The sequence below is a fragment of the Erinaceus europaeus genome, chromosome 23, assembly GCF_950295315.1.
Source record: "Erinaceus europaeus chromosome 23, mEriEur2.1, whole genome shotgun sequence".
NCBI classification, from domain to species: Eukaryota; Metazoa; Chordata; class Mammalia; order Eulipotyphla; family Erinaceidae; genus Erinaceus; species Erinaceus europaeus.
This window is the reverse complement of record NC_080184.1, coordinates 958784-973293: the sequence shown is the minus strand read 5'-3', so window position 1 is coordinate 973293 and position 14510 is coordinate 958784. Positions and strand designations below refer to the sequence as shown.

The 14510-nt window shown below is 69.9% G+C and overlaps 3 protein-coding genes across 11 annotated transcripts in view; 2 read left to right on the top strand and 1 right to left on the bottom strand.

Annotated features, from left to right (window-relative positions):
* Nucleotides 1–5227, bottom strand: part of TLE6 (TLE family member 6, subcortical maternal complex member) — a 36758-nt gene extending 31531 nt beyond the window's left edge. For all 5 annotated transcript variants that reach the window (XM_060181931.1, XM_060181930.1, XM_060181933.1 and 2 more), the window contains exons 1-12: nucleotides 4889–5227; nucleotides 4215–4433; nucleotides 3991–4139; nucleotides 3401–3508; nucleotides 3050–3152; nucleotides 2809–2969; nucleotides 2530–2665; nucleotides 1932–2295; nucleotides 1440–1828; nucleotides 1198–1326; nucleotides 974–1110; nucleotides 429–573 (exon numbers count right to left, since the gene is read on the bottom strand). In XM_060181931.1, the coding sequence (XP_060037914.1) occupies nucleotides 429–573; nucleotides 974–1110; nucleotides 1198–1326; nucleotides 1440–1828; nucleotides 1932–2295; nucleotides 2530–2665; nucleotides 2809–2969; nucleotides 3050–3152; nucleotides 3401–3508; nucleotides 3991–4139; nucleotides 4215–4433; nucleotides 4889–5108 (2260 nt within the window). In that variant the 5' untranslated portion in view covers nucleotides 5109–5227. The remainder of the gene's footprint in view (nucleotides 1–428; nucleotides 574–973; nucleotides 1111–1197; nucleotides 1327–1439; nucleotides 1829–1931; nucleotides 2296–2529; nucleotides 2666–2808; nucleotides 2970–3049; nucleotides 3153–3400; nucleotides 3509–3990; nucleotides 4140–4214; nucleotides 4434–4888) is intronic.
* On the top strand, nucleotides 5178–7702 carry LOC132535623 (uncharacterized). Its single transcript, XM_060182232.1, has 3 exons — nucleotides 5178–5475; nucleotides 5542–5679; nucleotides 6871–7702. The coding sequence occupies exons 1-3, from the start codon at nucleotides 5178–5180 to the stop codon at nucleotides 7443–7445; spliced, it is 1011 nt and encodes a 336-aa protein (XP_060038215.1). The 3' UTR covers nucleotides 7446–7702.
* Nucleotides 7703–9066: 1364 nt separating this feature from the next.
* Nucleotides 9067–12225, top strand: SGTA (small glutamine rich tetratricopeptide repeat co-chaperone alpha). 5 transcript variants are annotated; one of them, XM_060182044.1, is made up of 12 exons: nucleotides 9067–9199; nucleotides 9998–10163; nucleotides 10261–10364; nucleotides 10458–10542; nucleotides 10650–10749; nucleotides 10830–10934; nucleotides 11019–11160; nucleotides 11240–11293; nucleotides 11364–11401; nucleotides 11501–11590; nucleotides 11667–11795; nucleotides 11884–12225. In XM_060182044.1, exons 2-11 carry the CDS (start codon nucleotides 10064–10066, stop codon nucleotides 11779–11781), a joined length of 933 nt encoding a protein of 310 aa, XP_060038027.1. In that variant the 5' UTR covers nucleotides 9067–9199; nucleotides 9998–10063; the 3' UTR covers nucleotides 11782–11795; nucleotides 11884–12225. The 5 variants fall into 5 exon arrangements, with proteins under 5 accessions (XP_060038027.1, XP_060038022.1, XP_060038026.1 ...); XM_060182039.1 differs by having other exon boundaries at nucleotides 10261–10542; XM_060182042.1 differs by having other exon boundaries at nucleotides 9088–9199; nucleotides 10047–10163; nucleotides 10261–10542.
* The last annotated feature ends 2285 nt before the right edge of the window (nucleotides 12226–14510 follow it).

Here is a 14510-nt window from a genome sequence, read left to right as displayed (position 1 = left end):
CTTCTCTCCCTTTACACTTTCATAACGTTTAATCTCTTTTCTTTACGAACAGAGTCAGAAAGTAAGGGGAAGGGGAGACAGGGAGCCACAGCGCAAGGACAGAGATCTCTCCCGCGGCAGCCCTCCCTGCAGGGAGACAGGACGCCCGGGGCCAGGCGGGCCGGCTAGGGCGCTAGACGTGACCCATCACTCCCGTGACCGCCAGGGGTGCTCGCTGGCCTGCAAACCCCATCGCAGGGCTTCAGGACCTCACGCAAGAGGGGGACCCTGCCGCCTCTGGGGCTCACTGGGCAGCGCGGGGCCAGGTGTGTGGGGCCATGGCTGTGGCCGGGGACAGACTGGCCGGTGGGTGGGCGCTCTCTCTCTATGTCTTTAAGGTCCGCGATTCTGCGGCCAGCAGGGTCAGCAGACAGGGTCGATGCCGTCCGTCTGCGGGCAGCCATCCACGGGCAGCCCCTTGCTGAGCAGGAAGGCGTCCTGCTTGGGTTCGCGGCCCAGGAACTGCCGCAGCATGGCCGCCGCGTCATGGGAGCCACCGGGGCTGAGGATGCAGCGACGGTAGTCCATGCCCACCTGGGGAGTGGAGTGGGGGGGGGGTCAGTGGGGTCAGCAGGAGCTGGTGGAGTCAGCTGGTGGGGTCAGCAGGTGGTGCCCAAGGGTGCCGGGGACAAGGGCGTGGACCGGGGGCCTTGGCCTGGTTGGGGGGCTCAGCAGGTGTGGGCCCCCAAGGGTGTCTGGGACAGAGACAGGGGCCCAGGGGCCTTGGCCTGGTTGAGGGTCAAAAAGTGGGGGCCACCAAGGGTGCCGGGGATAAGGGCGGGGGCCCCCAGGGGCCTTGCCCTGGTTGGGTTAGGGTGGGTCAGGTAGTGGGGGTCCCCAAAGGTGCCAGGGACAGAGATGGGCCCTGGGGCCTTGTCCTGGGAGTCAGGAATGGGGGCGCCTAAGGGTGCTGGGACCAGGGGCGGGGACTGACCTTGGTGCTCAGGATACCCTCGCGCTTGAAGCGCGTGTGGAACATGTCTGCAGAGAAGACCTCGCCCCACAGGTAGCCGTAGTACTGCGCGTCGTAGCCGCCCGCCAGGTGCCCGAAGGTGGCTGGCATGTTGGTGCCTGGGGGGGCGGGGCCGCGGGGATGACCACGGAGGTCCAGGCGGGGGCAGTGGGGGGGGCAGGGGGCAGGGCGGGGTGCAGACCCACCTGGCGTGGCGGGCACGCCCAGCACGTCCCGGCAGAGGCGCGCGTACTCGTCGGCAGGGTCGGCGCCCGGCTGCGTGTGCAGCACCTGGTCCAGCTTGGCCAGCACCACCTGCCGCAGGTTGAGGAGCCCTGGGGTGTGTGGGAGTGAGGGAGTGAGGGAGGATTGGTGTGCAGCAAGGTCCCGGGCCCCATCCCATCCGAACAGGTCCGCCCCGCCCGCCCCGCCCCCGCCCCGCACCCACCCGCGTTGGCCTGGCGGGAGGCGAGGAGCTGATCGAGCAGCGCGGGCGGGAGCGGCTCTCCGGTGCGGTGGTGGCCCGACATGCGCCGCAGCGGCTCGCGCTCCCACACCCAGTTCTCCAGCATCTGCGACGGCGCCTCCACGAAGTCGCGCTCCACGCGGGTGCCGCTGAACAGCGCGAAGGCGGCCTGCGAGCACAGCTGGTGCATCACGTGGCCGAACTCGTGGAAGAACGTCTCCACCTCGTCGTGCCGCAGCAGCGCGGGCGCCCCCGCCGTCGGCCGGCTGAAGTTCGCCACCATGGCCGCCACCGCCACCCTCCGGCTGCCGTCGGGTCGCGCACAGCCGGGCTGCAGGCCGAAGCAGGCGGCGTGGCCGTACTTGCCCTCCCTGCGGGACGGGGGGTGGGTCAGGCGGCGCGACCCCACACCCCAGTCCCCAGACCCCGCCGCGGCCCGGCCCTGCCCCGCGCCTGGCCGCACCGCCCGCGCACCGCGGGTAGAGGTCCAGGTAGAAGCGGCCGAGCAGGAAGCCGGAGGCGGCGTCGTGCACGGCGTAGAGCTGCACGTCGGGGTGCCACGCGGGCCCAGGCTCGGGGCGGAAGTGCAGGCCGAGCAGCTCCCGGTACAGGCCGAGCAGGCCGGCCGTGACGGCGCCCAGCGGAAAGTAGTCCTTGAGCTGCTCGTGGTCCACGCGGAAGCGCGTCTCCTCCACGCGGCTCTGGTAGTAGCGCAGGTCCCAGGCCCGCAGCCGCCCGTCGAACGGCAGCCCCCGCGCCGCGCACTCGGCCTCCTTGAGCGCCAGCAGCTCCGCGCGCTCCCGCTCGCCCAGCGGCCGCAGCTTCTGCGCCAGCTCATCTGCGGGGCGCCGGGAAGGGGGCGTCAGCTCGTGCGGGGAATGCGGGGGGTTGGGGAGATGCGAGGAACGGGGGCGTCAGCTCGTGCGGGAGACAGGAAGGCAAGGGCTGGCCGGTTTGTCGGGGGGAACGCGGCGCTGGGGGCTGGTGGATGATGCTTGGGGCGCCCCGGGTCAGGGCCCTGAGCAGCTCGGTGGGGCAGGCAGTAGGGGCCCCTGTCCTGGGCCGCACATACCCAGGAAGTCGGCCACCGCCAGGCTGTCTCGCGCCATGTTCATCTCCAGCACGTAGTCGGCGTGCGAGGAGTAACCCAGCAGCCGCGCCTTCTCCGCACGCAGGGCCAGCAGCTCCGCCAGGATGGCGCGGTTCTCCTGGGCGTGGACGCGAGTGGGCGCCGTGCTCCCCTTCCTGGCGGACCCGACCCGGAGACCCCACCCCAGGGTCCCTGACCCCGACCCAGAGACTCCTACCCCGAGGATCCCGACCCGGAGACCCCCGACGCCGAGGCCCCCACCTCTTGGCAGCGGCGGTTGAAGGCGGTCTCCACCTGGCGGCGCGTGTCGGGCACGTGGCACCTCTTAAGCAGCGGGAAGTAGTGCGGGTATTTGAGCGTCACCTTGAGCCGCCCGTCCTCCAGCCGCTCCAGGGAGTCCAGGAAGTCGTCCGGGAGGCCCCCTGCAGGAGGGGAGGGTGGGCAGGGGCCGAGCGCGGGGTGTGCTCGGGGCCCGGCCGCAGCCCCTGGGGCCATCCCCTACCCAGCTCCTCGCGGGTGAAGGGCAAGAAGGTGGTGTCCTCGTTCAGGTTCCGGTTGAACTCGATGCACAGCAGGCTCAGCCTCTTCTTGAGGCTCTTGATTTCCTGGCGAGAGGCCGGGCGTGAGGGGGCTGTGGACAGAGGGAGGCCCCCGGTGGGCTTCCGACCCCGGGGCTCAGGCAGGGGGCTGGAGGCGAGACGCCTCCCTCCCTGACAGGGTCAGGCACTCGGACCGCAGCGGACAGAGCACAGGCCACCCCTCTGCCCTGAGCTTCCCCCTAGCCGTCTGAGCTCCTCCGAGTGGTTGCAAGGGCTCGCCGCCAGCGAGCCCCCCCCCTGCCCCGCACCCAGACCTCCTGCACGTCCTCAGGCAGGTGCAGCCCGTTCCTGCGGCCCAGCTTCACCAGCCGCTCCAGGTAGCGCACCGCCTCGGGGCTCAGCGAGTCTGCGGGGAGCTTCTCCTGTGGAGGGGCGAGGGGTGGAGTGCCCAGCTGGCTAGGGCCAGGCGGCGGGGCCACACCAGGGGCGGGGCCAGGGCTGGACGGGGCGTGCTGGGGAGAGACTAGAGACTGCCAGGGGGAGGGGCCACGCTAGGGGCTAGTTGACAGGGGGCGGGACTAGGGCCTGGTATGGGCGGGGCCACGCTAGGGGCGGGGCTAGAGCCTGCTGGAGGGGAGTTCGCGCTGGGGGCGGGGCTAGAGCCTGGCAGGGGGAGGAGCCACACTAGGGGCTAGTTGACAGGGGCGGGGCTAGGGCCTGGCAGGGGCGGGGCCACGCTAGGGGCGGGGCTAGAGCCTGCTGGAGGGGGGTTCGCGCTGGGGGCGGGGCTAGAGCCTGGCAGGGGGAGGAGCCACACTAGGGGCTAGTTGACAGGGGCGGGGCTAGGGCCTCGCTGGGGGCGGGGCTAGTGCCTAACAGGGGTTGGGGGTCGCCAGGGGCGCACCTGCAGCCACACCACGCGCTGGTACACGTCGCGCCGCATGCTCATCTCCACGTCGAAGTCCGACAGCTGCTTGTCGGCCTCGGTGCTGGCGGCGCGCACGGCCCTGCAGGGCGACACGTGCTGCGGGAAGTCCAGCGCGTTCCTCTGCACTGCGGGGAGAGCGCGGGGTCAGGGGCCGTGGCGCGGGCCGGGTGGGCGGACAGGGGGGGGTCCGGGGCACCCACCCGTGTAGGCCGCCTCGGCGTCGGCCAGCGCGCGCAGGGTGTTGCCGTAGGTGACGGAGTCGCGGGGCAGCGCGCCCACCGTGTCGTACACGCGGCGTGTGCGTGCCATCAGCTGCTCCGTCAGCGCCAGGATCTGCGGGCCGCTTAGGTCCCAGCGCAGGGCGCTCTCCTCCGGGTCCGGGTCCGGGCCCGGGTCCGGGTCCGGGTCGCCCGCGCAGCCTGTGGGGAGGGCGCAGGGCAGAGGCCGGTCCCGGCCGTGCCACCTCCAGGCAGCCTTCCAGGACTGCCCGCTGCCCTCCGCCGGAAGGGGCCACTTCGCGCCTCCGGGTCAGCCCGGCACTGGAGGAGCTCCCCGGGCCGCTCCCGGCGGTGGCCCCGGAGCCACCCCCGCGCCGGAAGTGCCCTCCAGCGAGGGCCCACGGGGAGCCGTCCTCGCGGACCAGCCATGTGGATGGAACCTCCTCCTCCAGGCAGCCCACGGAACGGAAGTAACCCCCCGCCCGTGCCGTGGCCACCCGACTTCGGGTTCCCCCCGCCGGAGTTCCCCCAGTCCCGGGGCGCCGGCGGCGTGCTTTCCAGTCCCGCGGCGCCGGAGGTCACACCGGGGTCACGTGCGGCCAGCCCCGGGTCACCGCAGCCTGAGACGCGACTGACGACGGCGGGAAAGCGGGTACCTTCGGGAGTCTTCATGGCGGGCGTGGGCGGCCCGGCGGCGTCCCCCGGCACCGGGTTCGACTCGGCCCCTTCAGTCGCCGCCAGGGCCGCTCCGTCCGCGGTGCCCGCCGTGGCCGCCCGGGGCACGCTGGGAGGCTCGGGCCCCGATGCGCCTGCGCGGCCGCAGCCCCGCCCACTGCGTGGCGCGTGTGCGCTGGCGCGGCTTGCGGCTCTGCGCATGCGCCGCCGCTCCGCCCGGCCGCCGCGGGCTGCCTGGGGGCCGCAGGGCGGGGCGGCGAAGGCGTCTCCATGGAAACGCGCACGCCCAGGCGCGAGGCGGCGGCGGCCGGCGAGGCGCCCGGCAGGTGGGTGCCGAGCCGGCCGCCGCCACCTGCCACCGACTGTGTCGTGAGGAGCCTGTCGCGGAGGCGGAGGCGGAGGCGGAGGCGGAGGCGGACGTCTCGCCGGGACATGCGCGCCGGCAGCGGAGCCGGGAGTGTTCGGGGCTGTGTTTGTTTTCGTCGCCCCAAGTTTACCGCTGCGGGGGGACTGGGGGGGCAGCAGGCTGTCGCGCACAGACTCGGCCGCCGGAGCGCGGCGGCGCTGAGCACGGGGCCTCACCAGCATCTGAGGCCGAGCCCCGCTGCCAGCTGCAGGGGACATGCTCCCTAAGGGTGGGGCGGGGCTGCGGGCGGCTCTCGTCTCCGTCTCCGTCTCGGTCTCGGTCTCGGTCCCCCTCCGGTCCTGTCCGAGAAAGTGGCGGGAGTGGCCTCCGGGGGCAGTGCGCTCGTGTTGCCGCCTCCGAGCCTCAGTGAGAAGCCTGGAGGCGGGCAGGGAGGCAGGCAGGGAGGCAGGCAGGGAGGCAGGGAGGGAGGGAGGCAGGCAGGGAGGCAGGCAGGGAGGGAGGCAGGCAGGGAGGGAGGCAGGGAGGGAGGCAGGGAGGGAGGCAGGGAGGGAGGGAGGCAGGCAGGCAGGGAGGCAGGCAGCGAGGCAGGCAGGCAGGCAGGGAGGCAGGCAGGGAGGGAGGCAGGCAGGCAGGGAGGGAGGCAGGCAGGGAGGGAGGCAGGCAGGGAGGGAGGCAGGCAGGCAGGGAGGCAGGCAGGCAGGGAGGGAGGCAGGCAGGGAGGGAGGCAGGCAGGCAGGGAGGCAGGCAGGGAGGGAGGCAGGCAGGGAGGGAGGCAGGCAGGCAGGGAGGCAGGCAGGCAGGGAGGGAGGCAGGGAGGCAGGCAGGCAGGGAGGGAGGCAGGCAGGGAGGCAGGGAGGCAGGCAGGCAGGGAGGCAGGCAGGGAGGGAGGCAGGCAGGGAGGGAGGCAGGCAGGCAGGGAGGCAGGCAGGGAGGGAGGCAGGCAGGGAGGGAGGCAGGCAGGCAGGGAGGCAGGCAGGCAGGGAGGGAGGCAGGGAGGCAGGCAGGCAGGGAGGGAGGCAGGCAGGGAGGCAGGCAGGCAGGGAGGGAGGCAGGCAGGGAGGCAGGCAGGCAGGGAGGGAGGCAGGCAGGGAGGGAGGGAGGCAGGGAGGGAGGGAGGCAGGCAGGGAGGGAGGCAGGGAGGGAGGGAGGCAGGGAGGGAGGGAGGCAGGGAGGGAGGGAGGCAGGGAGGGAGGGAGGGAGGGAGGCAGGGAGGGAGGCAGGCAGGGAGGGAGGCAGGCAGGGAGGCAGGCAGGGAGGGAGGCAGGCAGGGAGGGAGGCAGGCAGGGAGGGAGGCAGGCAGGGAGGGAGGCAGGCAGGGAGGGAGGCAGGCAGGGAGGGAGGCAGGCAGGGAGGGAGGCAGGGAGCGAGGGAGGGAGGCAGGCAGGGAGGGAGGCAGGCAGGGAGGGAGGCAGGCAGGGAGGGAGGCAGGGAGGGAGGGAGGGAGGGAGGCAGGGTGGGAGGGAGGGAGGCAGGCAGGGAGGGAGGCAGGCAGGCAGGGAGGCAGGCAGGCAGGGAGGCAGGCAGGCAGGGAGGGAGGCAGGCAGGGAGGCAGGCAGGCAGGGAGGGAGGAAGCTCGACCTCTGCGTCACTTCATAGACGGAGAGCGACCTGGCCGCCACACCGTCCCTCAGTCCTTCAGTGCGGGGCAGACCCGGTCGAGTGAATGCGGGTGTTCCGAGGGGCCCGGCACGGCTCCCGGAGCCGCCAGCACCGTCCGGAGCTCGCCGTGCGCCCGCCGCCGCCCGCGCATCTGTCTGTCTGTCTGTGACTCAACAGTGCACCGCTCTGCTCTGGCCCTGGGCGCTCCTCGGGATCGAACTTGGGACCTTGGTCTCTCCGCCATGAGAGCCTCTCAGCACAACCGTAATGCCGTCCGCCCTGAGCCTTCCCGCGGCACCCCAGGACATACAAAGTCTCGTTCGTCCCCGAAGCCGACACAGAGCGAACGGGGCGACTGGGTGTCGGGGATGAAGGCGGCAGGAGAGCCGAGGGGGCGCCGGGTCCTGAAGCACCTGGGGCTGGTGAAGGGCGACAGTGCCGGAGGGCAGCCCGGCGGGGAAGTCTCGGTTCCGGTTCCGGCGCCGCAGTGGAGCAGGGATGCAGGCGTCTCTTTCTTTCCTTTTTTTTTTTTCCCCTCTACTGGGGGATTAGTGGTTTTCAGTCCACAGTGAAATACAATAGCCTGTACGTGTGTAACAATCCAACCCCCACTGGGTCCTCCTCTGCCATCCTGTTCCAGGACCTGAACTCTCCTTCCCCACCCCAGAGTCTTTTACTTTGGTGCAATACACCAACTCGAGTCCTGAGAGTGAGATCATCCCATATTCATCCTTCTGCTTCTGACTTATTTCACTTCACATGATGCCTTCAAGCTCCATCCAGAATGGAGAGAAGAAGGTGAAATCACTATTTTAACAAATATTTTTAAATACACATTTATTTACTTAGTTATTTATTCCCTTTTCTTGACCTAGTTGTTTTGTTGTTGTAGTTACTATTGTTGTTGTCATTGGCTAGGGCAGAGAGAAATGGAGAGGGGAGGGGGAGAGAAAGACAGACACCTGCGGACCTGCTTCATTCACCGCCTGTGAAGCGACTCCCCTGCAGGTGGGGCCCTGAGGGCTTGAACCGGGATCCTTAAGCCGGTCCTTGAGCTTTGTGTCACGTGCGCTTACCCCACTGAGCTACTGCCCAACTCCCGAAATCACTTTTTTAAAAAAGATTTTATTTATTTATGAGAAAGATAGGAGAGAGAAAGAACCAGACATCACTCTGTCACATGTGCTGCCGGGGATCCAACTGGGGACCTCATGCTTGAGAGTCCAAAGCTTTACCATTGCGCCACCTCCCAGACCACTGAAGTGACTATTTTTAATAGCTGAGTAGTGTTCCACTGTCTATATAGACCATAACTTCCTCAGCCACTCATCGGGTTGGACACTTGGGTTGCTGCCAGGGTTTATTGTTTATTGGAAAGAGACAGAGAGAAACGGGGAAGAGAGGGAGAGAGACCGAGTGACACCTGCAACCAACCCTTCTTCGCCACTAGTGAAGCTTCCCCCCTGCAAGTGACAGCCAGGGGCTTGAACCCAGGTCCTTGCGCACTGTAATGTGTGTGCTTACTAGCCACCGCAGCTCCCCCCCCAAAAAAAAAAAACAAAAACTTTATTTTAGTAAGAGAGAGTCAGAAGAGAGAAAGCCAGTGGATCATTCTGGCATATGGTAATGACGGGGACTGAACTCAGAACCTCATGCTTCGGGCCGCCACCTGGGTTGCGTCACAAATCACTTTCTTTTTTTCAGCTGGGTCCGGGGGACAGTGGTTCTGCGAGGCTCTCCTGCCCGAGGCTCTGCTGAGCTCAGCCGGCCCCCAGGGCCTCGGAGCCCCAGCGCTGCCCCAGGCGACCCCGCCACGACATCCGCAGGTGCTGCCCCTGGTGCTCCACGTCAAGGCGCAAACCCGGGCGAGCGAGCATCTGACAGCGAGAGAGAGCGAGCGCCGAAGCAAAGAGAACGCCGCGGGCGGGCGCTGCCAAGGTGGCCCCGGGCCCCTCGGAACCCGCGCTCCAGTCGCCGCCGAAGCACGCGGCGAGCTCGGAGGACCCGCGGGAGTCCTCCACCTTCCCGCCATGCCCCGCTCCGGCGGCCGCTCTAGGGCCCTCCGCGGGCCGGACTTCCGGCCTGCGTGGGGGCGCAGTGGCCAGTTGCCCTAACAACCCGGTCGGGCCCGCCTCCTCGCGGCCCCACGCCCGGCCCCGCCCACCGCCGCCGCGAGCGCGCCTGCGCAGAGGGTGACTTCCGGCCCGTCGGAGGCGTGTGCGCAGGCGCGCGGTGCGACCGGAATTGACGCCGTGGGGAGGCGGGGCCGGGCCGCGGCGTGTGCGCAGGCGCCGCCGTCGCGGGTCGGGGTTCGGCCGCCTGGGAGGTGAGTGGGGCGGCCCCCGCGGCGGCTGGGGGGGTGGGGGCGCCCCGGGGGCTCGGGGCAGGGCCGCTCGGGCTTCCCGCCGCCCCGAGACGCGGCGCCTTTATATCGGGCGGCCTTCGTTCGGGTGTTCAGGCTCCTTCGGGGGGCGGAGGTCCGCAGCCCTCGGGTCCCCCAGAAGGACGCCCCCGGAGGTCGGATCTGGGGGTGCGCGGAGCCCCCCGTGTGGGTTCAGACTCCGCACCCCGCTCCCGGCGGGGCGGCCCGGGGACCTGGGTGCTGGGGCCCGGACTCGGGAGGGCGAGAGCCCGGGGGTCCCGGAGTCCAGGGGCGCAGCGCAGACGTGGGTGCCCTGCCGCTGCCTCGGCCTGTCGCCTCGCGGGCCTGTCCCGGGGCTTCGGGGGAACCCGGGAACCGGGGGCCGCGAAGCCCGGAGCTGCAGCGTGCGGGGCCGGCAGGATGCAAGGCAGCTAGTGAGCGGGGCGCGGTGTCAGTGTGCGCGGGTGACGTCGGGGCGACGTCGGGGCTGCGGGGCGTGACGCGGGAGCGGGGGAGGTCACGTCGTGTGTGGGACGGCTGCCCGCTGCCGGTGGGGGTGGCGTCACGGAGCGCGTGACGTCACGGTGCGGGGGAGATCACGTGGTGCGCGGCGTCGGGGAGCGGGTGACGCTAGTGGGGAACGGACGGACGGACGGCTCCATGGAAGCGTGCTGTGAGTGTCTCCCAGGTGAGGCAGTGGAGCGGCCCCCGGGGCGGGACAGCTCAGCAGGCCCCGGGTGCGAGCGCCGCCCCCCGGCCCAGGACCCCGGGCGCCAGGAGAGGCTCGGTCTGTCCCCGCAGCGCAGCGCAGCGCAGCTCGGCGCCGCCATGGACACGCGGAGGCAGCTGGCCTTCGCCATCGTGCGCTTCCTGCAGGACCAGCTGCGCCACGGCGGGCTGTCGGCCGACGCCCAGGAGAGCCTGGAGGGTGCGGGGCTCGCGGGGCGCGGCGGGGCGGGCGGGGCGGGGCGGGGCGGGCGCGGCGCGGCGGGGCCGACGTGCGAGGGTCTCCCGCCCGCCCGCAGTGGCCATCCAGTGCCTGGAGACGGCCTTCGGGGTGTCGGCGGAGGACGGCGGCCTCGCGCTCCCCCAGACGCTCGCCGAGATCTTCGAGGCCGCGGCGGCCAAGGTGAGCGGCGGGGCGGGCGCAGCGCCCCCCGGGGGACCCCCGCGCGTCGGGGGAGGCTCGCTCGGGCGGCCTGACGCCTGTGCGGGGGGGCAGGAGACGCGCCCCGACCTCGCCGGCCCCGAGCTGTCGCCACCGTCGGAGGAGGACTCGGCCGAGGCTGAGCGCCTCAAGACGGAAGGTAAGGGCGCGGTGGCGGGCGCGGTGGCGGGCGCGGTGGCGGGGCGGCTTCCAGCTCCAGCGGGCGGCGGGGGTTGGGGGCGCAGCGCCATGACCCGGGCCCCGCAGGCAACGAGCAGATGAAGGCGGAGAACTTCCAGGCGGCCGTGCTGAGCTACGGCAAGGCCATCGAGCTGAACCCCGCCAACGCCGTCTACTTCTGCAACAGGTCGGGCTCGGACCCGGGACCGGGCGGCGGGGCGGGCCGGGCGGGGCCGGGCGGGGGTTCACGGCCGCCCTTCGCCGCAGAGCCGCGGCCTTCAGCAAGCTGGGCAACTACGCGGACGCCGTGCAGGACTGCGAGCGCGCCATCCGCATCGACCCCGCCTACAGCAAGGCCTACGGCAGGATGGGGTGAGCCGGCCGGAGCCCGCGGCCGCGGCGGAGGGGGAGGCTGCTGCCCGGCGCACCTGAGCCCCGCCTGCCTGTCGCCCGCAGCCTGGCGCTGTCCAGCCTCAACAAGCACGCCGAGGCCGTGGCCTACTACCGCAAGGCGCTGCAGCTGGACCCCGACAACGACGCCTACCGGGCCAACCTCAGGGTGGCCGAGCTCAAGCTGCGCGAGGCGCCCACCAGCCCGGTCCGCGCGGCGGGGGGGCGGGGGGACGCGGGGGTACCCTGCCTCGGGCCCAGGTACGAGCCCCCTCCTCCCCCTGCAGACGAGCGGCTTCGACATCGCGGGGCTGCTGACCAACCCCAGCTTCATGAGCATGGTGAGGCCGGGGTGAGGCGGGCAGGGCCGGGCAGGGCCGGGCGGCGGGTCCTGACGCGTGTCCCCCGCAGGCCTCCAACCTCATGAGCCACCCGCAGCTGCAGCAGCTGTGAGTCGTCGCGGCCTGGGGGGCTGGGGGGGGGGGCTCCTTGCCGGTGGGGTGGGGGTTCCCGGCCGCCATTTTAGGCTGCTCCCCCCTGCCCCGCAGCATGTCCGGCATGATCTCTGGGGCCCACACGCCGCTCGGCACGCCCGGCTCCAGCCCCTCGCAGAATGACCTGAGCAGCCTCATCCAGGCGTGAGTGGGGGCCGGGGCGGGCGAGGGGCCGACCTCCAACCTCCGGCCTCTGACCCGCCCCCGCCCCGCCCCGCAGCGGCCAGCAGTTCGCGCAGCAGATCCAGCAGCAGAACCCGGAGCTCGTGGAGCAGCTGCGCAGCCAGATGCGAAGCCGGCCGCCCAGCTCCAGCACCGACGACCCGCAAGAGTGACCCTGAGCATCACCGTGAGCGAGGGGCCAGGGGGGGCTCGGTCCTGCCTCTGTCTCTGGGGGCTGCACCTGGCAGCAGCACCGTCTCCCGTCATCCCCACAGACACCAACCGACGACGGAGCCCCACCCGCCCGACAGCCGCCCGCCCCCCATCAGCCAGCGGACGCTCTCTCCCCCCCCCCCCCAGTTCGTCCGGAACCCGGTCAGGAGGCTGCCTCCCTGGTCTGGCCCCCGGGCTGAGATGACCAGCACTGCCAGCGGGGCCCCGCCCAGCCCCGGGTCCCAAAGCCGGAGGGGCCACGTCACAGACCTCGGGACCGTCCAGCCGCCGCCTGCCGGCCCCCCTCTAGAGTGGGCACTCAGGCGAGGTGCCCTGGGACCGGCCGGCAGGAGGGTGGGGGCTCGGGTGTGGCGACCGCGTGGGAATAAAGACGGTGTGACCTCGCCCGCCTCCTCCGCCTCTGCTCTGAGCCCGGGAGCCTCCCCCGGCGGCCTGTGGGGCCTTCATGGAGAGCCAGGGCTCTAACCCGGTGCCCTGCTCTCTCGGGGAAACGCCCAGAACCCTGGGGCACCCCCAGGCTCCCGCTGCCATCCCTCTGGGGCACCCAGCTGGGGGCTGTGGAGGCTCACGCCCATGTCAGCGAGACCCTGGTCTCGGTCAGGAAGCAGGTGGCACCGGGCTTCGGAGGGTGCCCCCCACCAGTGCTGGGCAGGAGTCTCAGGTCCCACACCTAGAGGCCTGGCCCTTTCTTAGACCCCCAGAACCCGGCTGCTCACTTGGGGTCCCAAAACTGTGGGCTGGGAGCTTCCTCCAGCTCTGCGGAACATCGCCATGTGGAGTCCGGGCTTTAGCAGGCCCAGGGAGGAGAGGCGCGGTAGGGCACAGCCGGCCGGGCGGGGGTGCCAGAGCAGAGCCCTAGTCCTTCTGGAAAGAGAGTAGAAAGTCAAGTGGGGCGAGTGAAGGGGATGGAGCTAACGAAGCACATGGGTCACCAGGTGTGAAGACCCGGGTTCAAGCCCCCTTGCAGCAGATGGGCTTTTGGTGTTTTTGTTTTTTTTTTTTCTAAGATTTTATTCATTAATGAGAAAGGACAGGGAGAAAGAACCAGAGGTCACTCTGGTACGTGTGCTGCCGGGTATTGAACTTGGGACGTCTTGCTTGAGAGTCCCGTGCTTTACCCATGGGCCACCCAGCCACTCATGAGTTTATTGAGCCAGACGTCGCTCTGGTCCACGCTTGAGAGTCCCGTGCTTGAGCCACTGCGCCACCTCCCAACCGTAAGGGCTTTTTGTTTACGTGTCAGATGCCCCCGCTGGCCCCTCATTAGCACCACATGCCCCTGGACAGCTCCCGGAACCTTCCTGCTGGGTTGCAGTTCCTGGGGGGACCTCCTGGCTGCCTCATCCTCGGCTCTCCCACCGAGAGCGCCCGCCCACGGTGGGGGGGGTGGTGGTGGATTGACAGGTGCCACGGCCAATGACTTGGCGCACTGGGCGGTGCTCCCGCTGACCAATGGGCTGTGGGCAACGGAGGAGTGGAGTCACTAGAGGTCAGATTGGAGTCAGGGTTCAGAAGGACCTAGAATCCGGGGTCAAGGAGGGGTGGGCGGTTGGCGGCCATATGGGGGTCACTGGCATGAGAGCACTGGACTTGGACGCAGAGATTCCGGGTTCGACTCGCATCCGGACCCGATGCTCCCGTCCCGCCCCACAGCAAGAGCATAGCTGGTGCAATACTACTCGGTCTTGAAAAAGGAGGCGCCTTGCCTTTCGGGACCCGAGAGAGGGGCAGGCGCTGGCGGAAGCTCAGTTGCTGTGAGGCCCCGACCAAAGGACGGACAGGGACAGACTGTGGACAAGGGGCAAAAGGGCCCAAGGTGACTGGAACCCCGACCCCACCCTGCCTCCTCCAGGTCCCAGGTGCAGGGCGGGGACCCCAGAGCGCCCTGGAGAGCTCCCGCGAGCCTGGGGCCTGCGGGGAAGAGGCGCGTCTTCCAGAAGCCTCCGCTCCCCTCCCTCCCCCTTGAACCCAAGGCCGGCCAGGAAGAGTGGGGTGGATGGGTGGGTGGGTGGCTGGATGGATAGATCGGTGGGTGGGTGGGTGGGTGGCTGGATAGGTCGGTGTGTGGGTGGGTGGATAGGTTGGTGGGTGGGTGGGTGGATAGGTGAGTAGGTGGGTGGAAGGATTGATGGTGGGTGGGGGGAAAGATGGATGGGTGGGGTAGACGGATGGGTAGAAGGATTGGTGGTGGGTGGGGGAAGGATGGATGGGTGGGTGGGTGGATGAACTGATCAATTGGCCAGCAGGGTTAGCAGAGACAGACACCACACACACTGGGGAGCTTCCTCCGTGGCCTGGGCACCTTCCATGAGGTGCCTGGGCTTCAATCAGAGTTGAGCTATACCCTCCGCCCTCCCCCACTCCCCTCTGCTCACTCCCAAGTGGGGCTCGAACCTGGGTCCTTCTGCAGGTCCTTGTGCTTGGTATTGTGTGTGCCCCACCGTCTGGCCCCTTCAAAAAAATGAAGATGCCCTGGGGGTGGCAGCACTGGCCACCAGGGAGGGTGCTGACTGGGTGTGGGGCCAGAGGCCCAGGGTTCGAGCCCCACCCAGTACTGTGTGTGCCAGTGTTGTGCTCTGAGAACTGTCTCTTCATAATAAATCAAGGCAGCCAGGTGGTGGCGCACTTGGTTAACTGCTCATGTTACCTACAGTGCCCAAGGACGGAC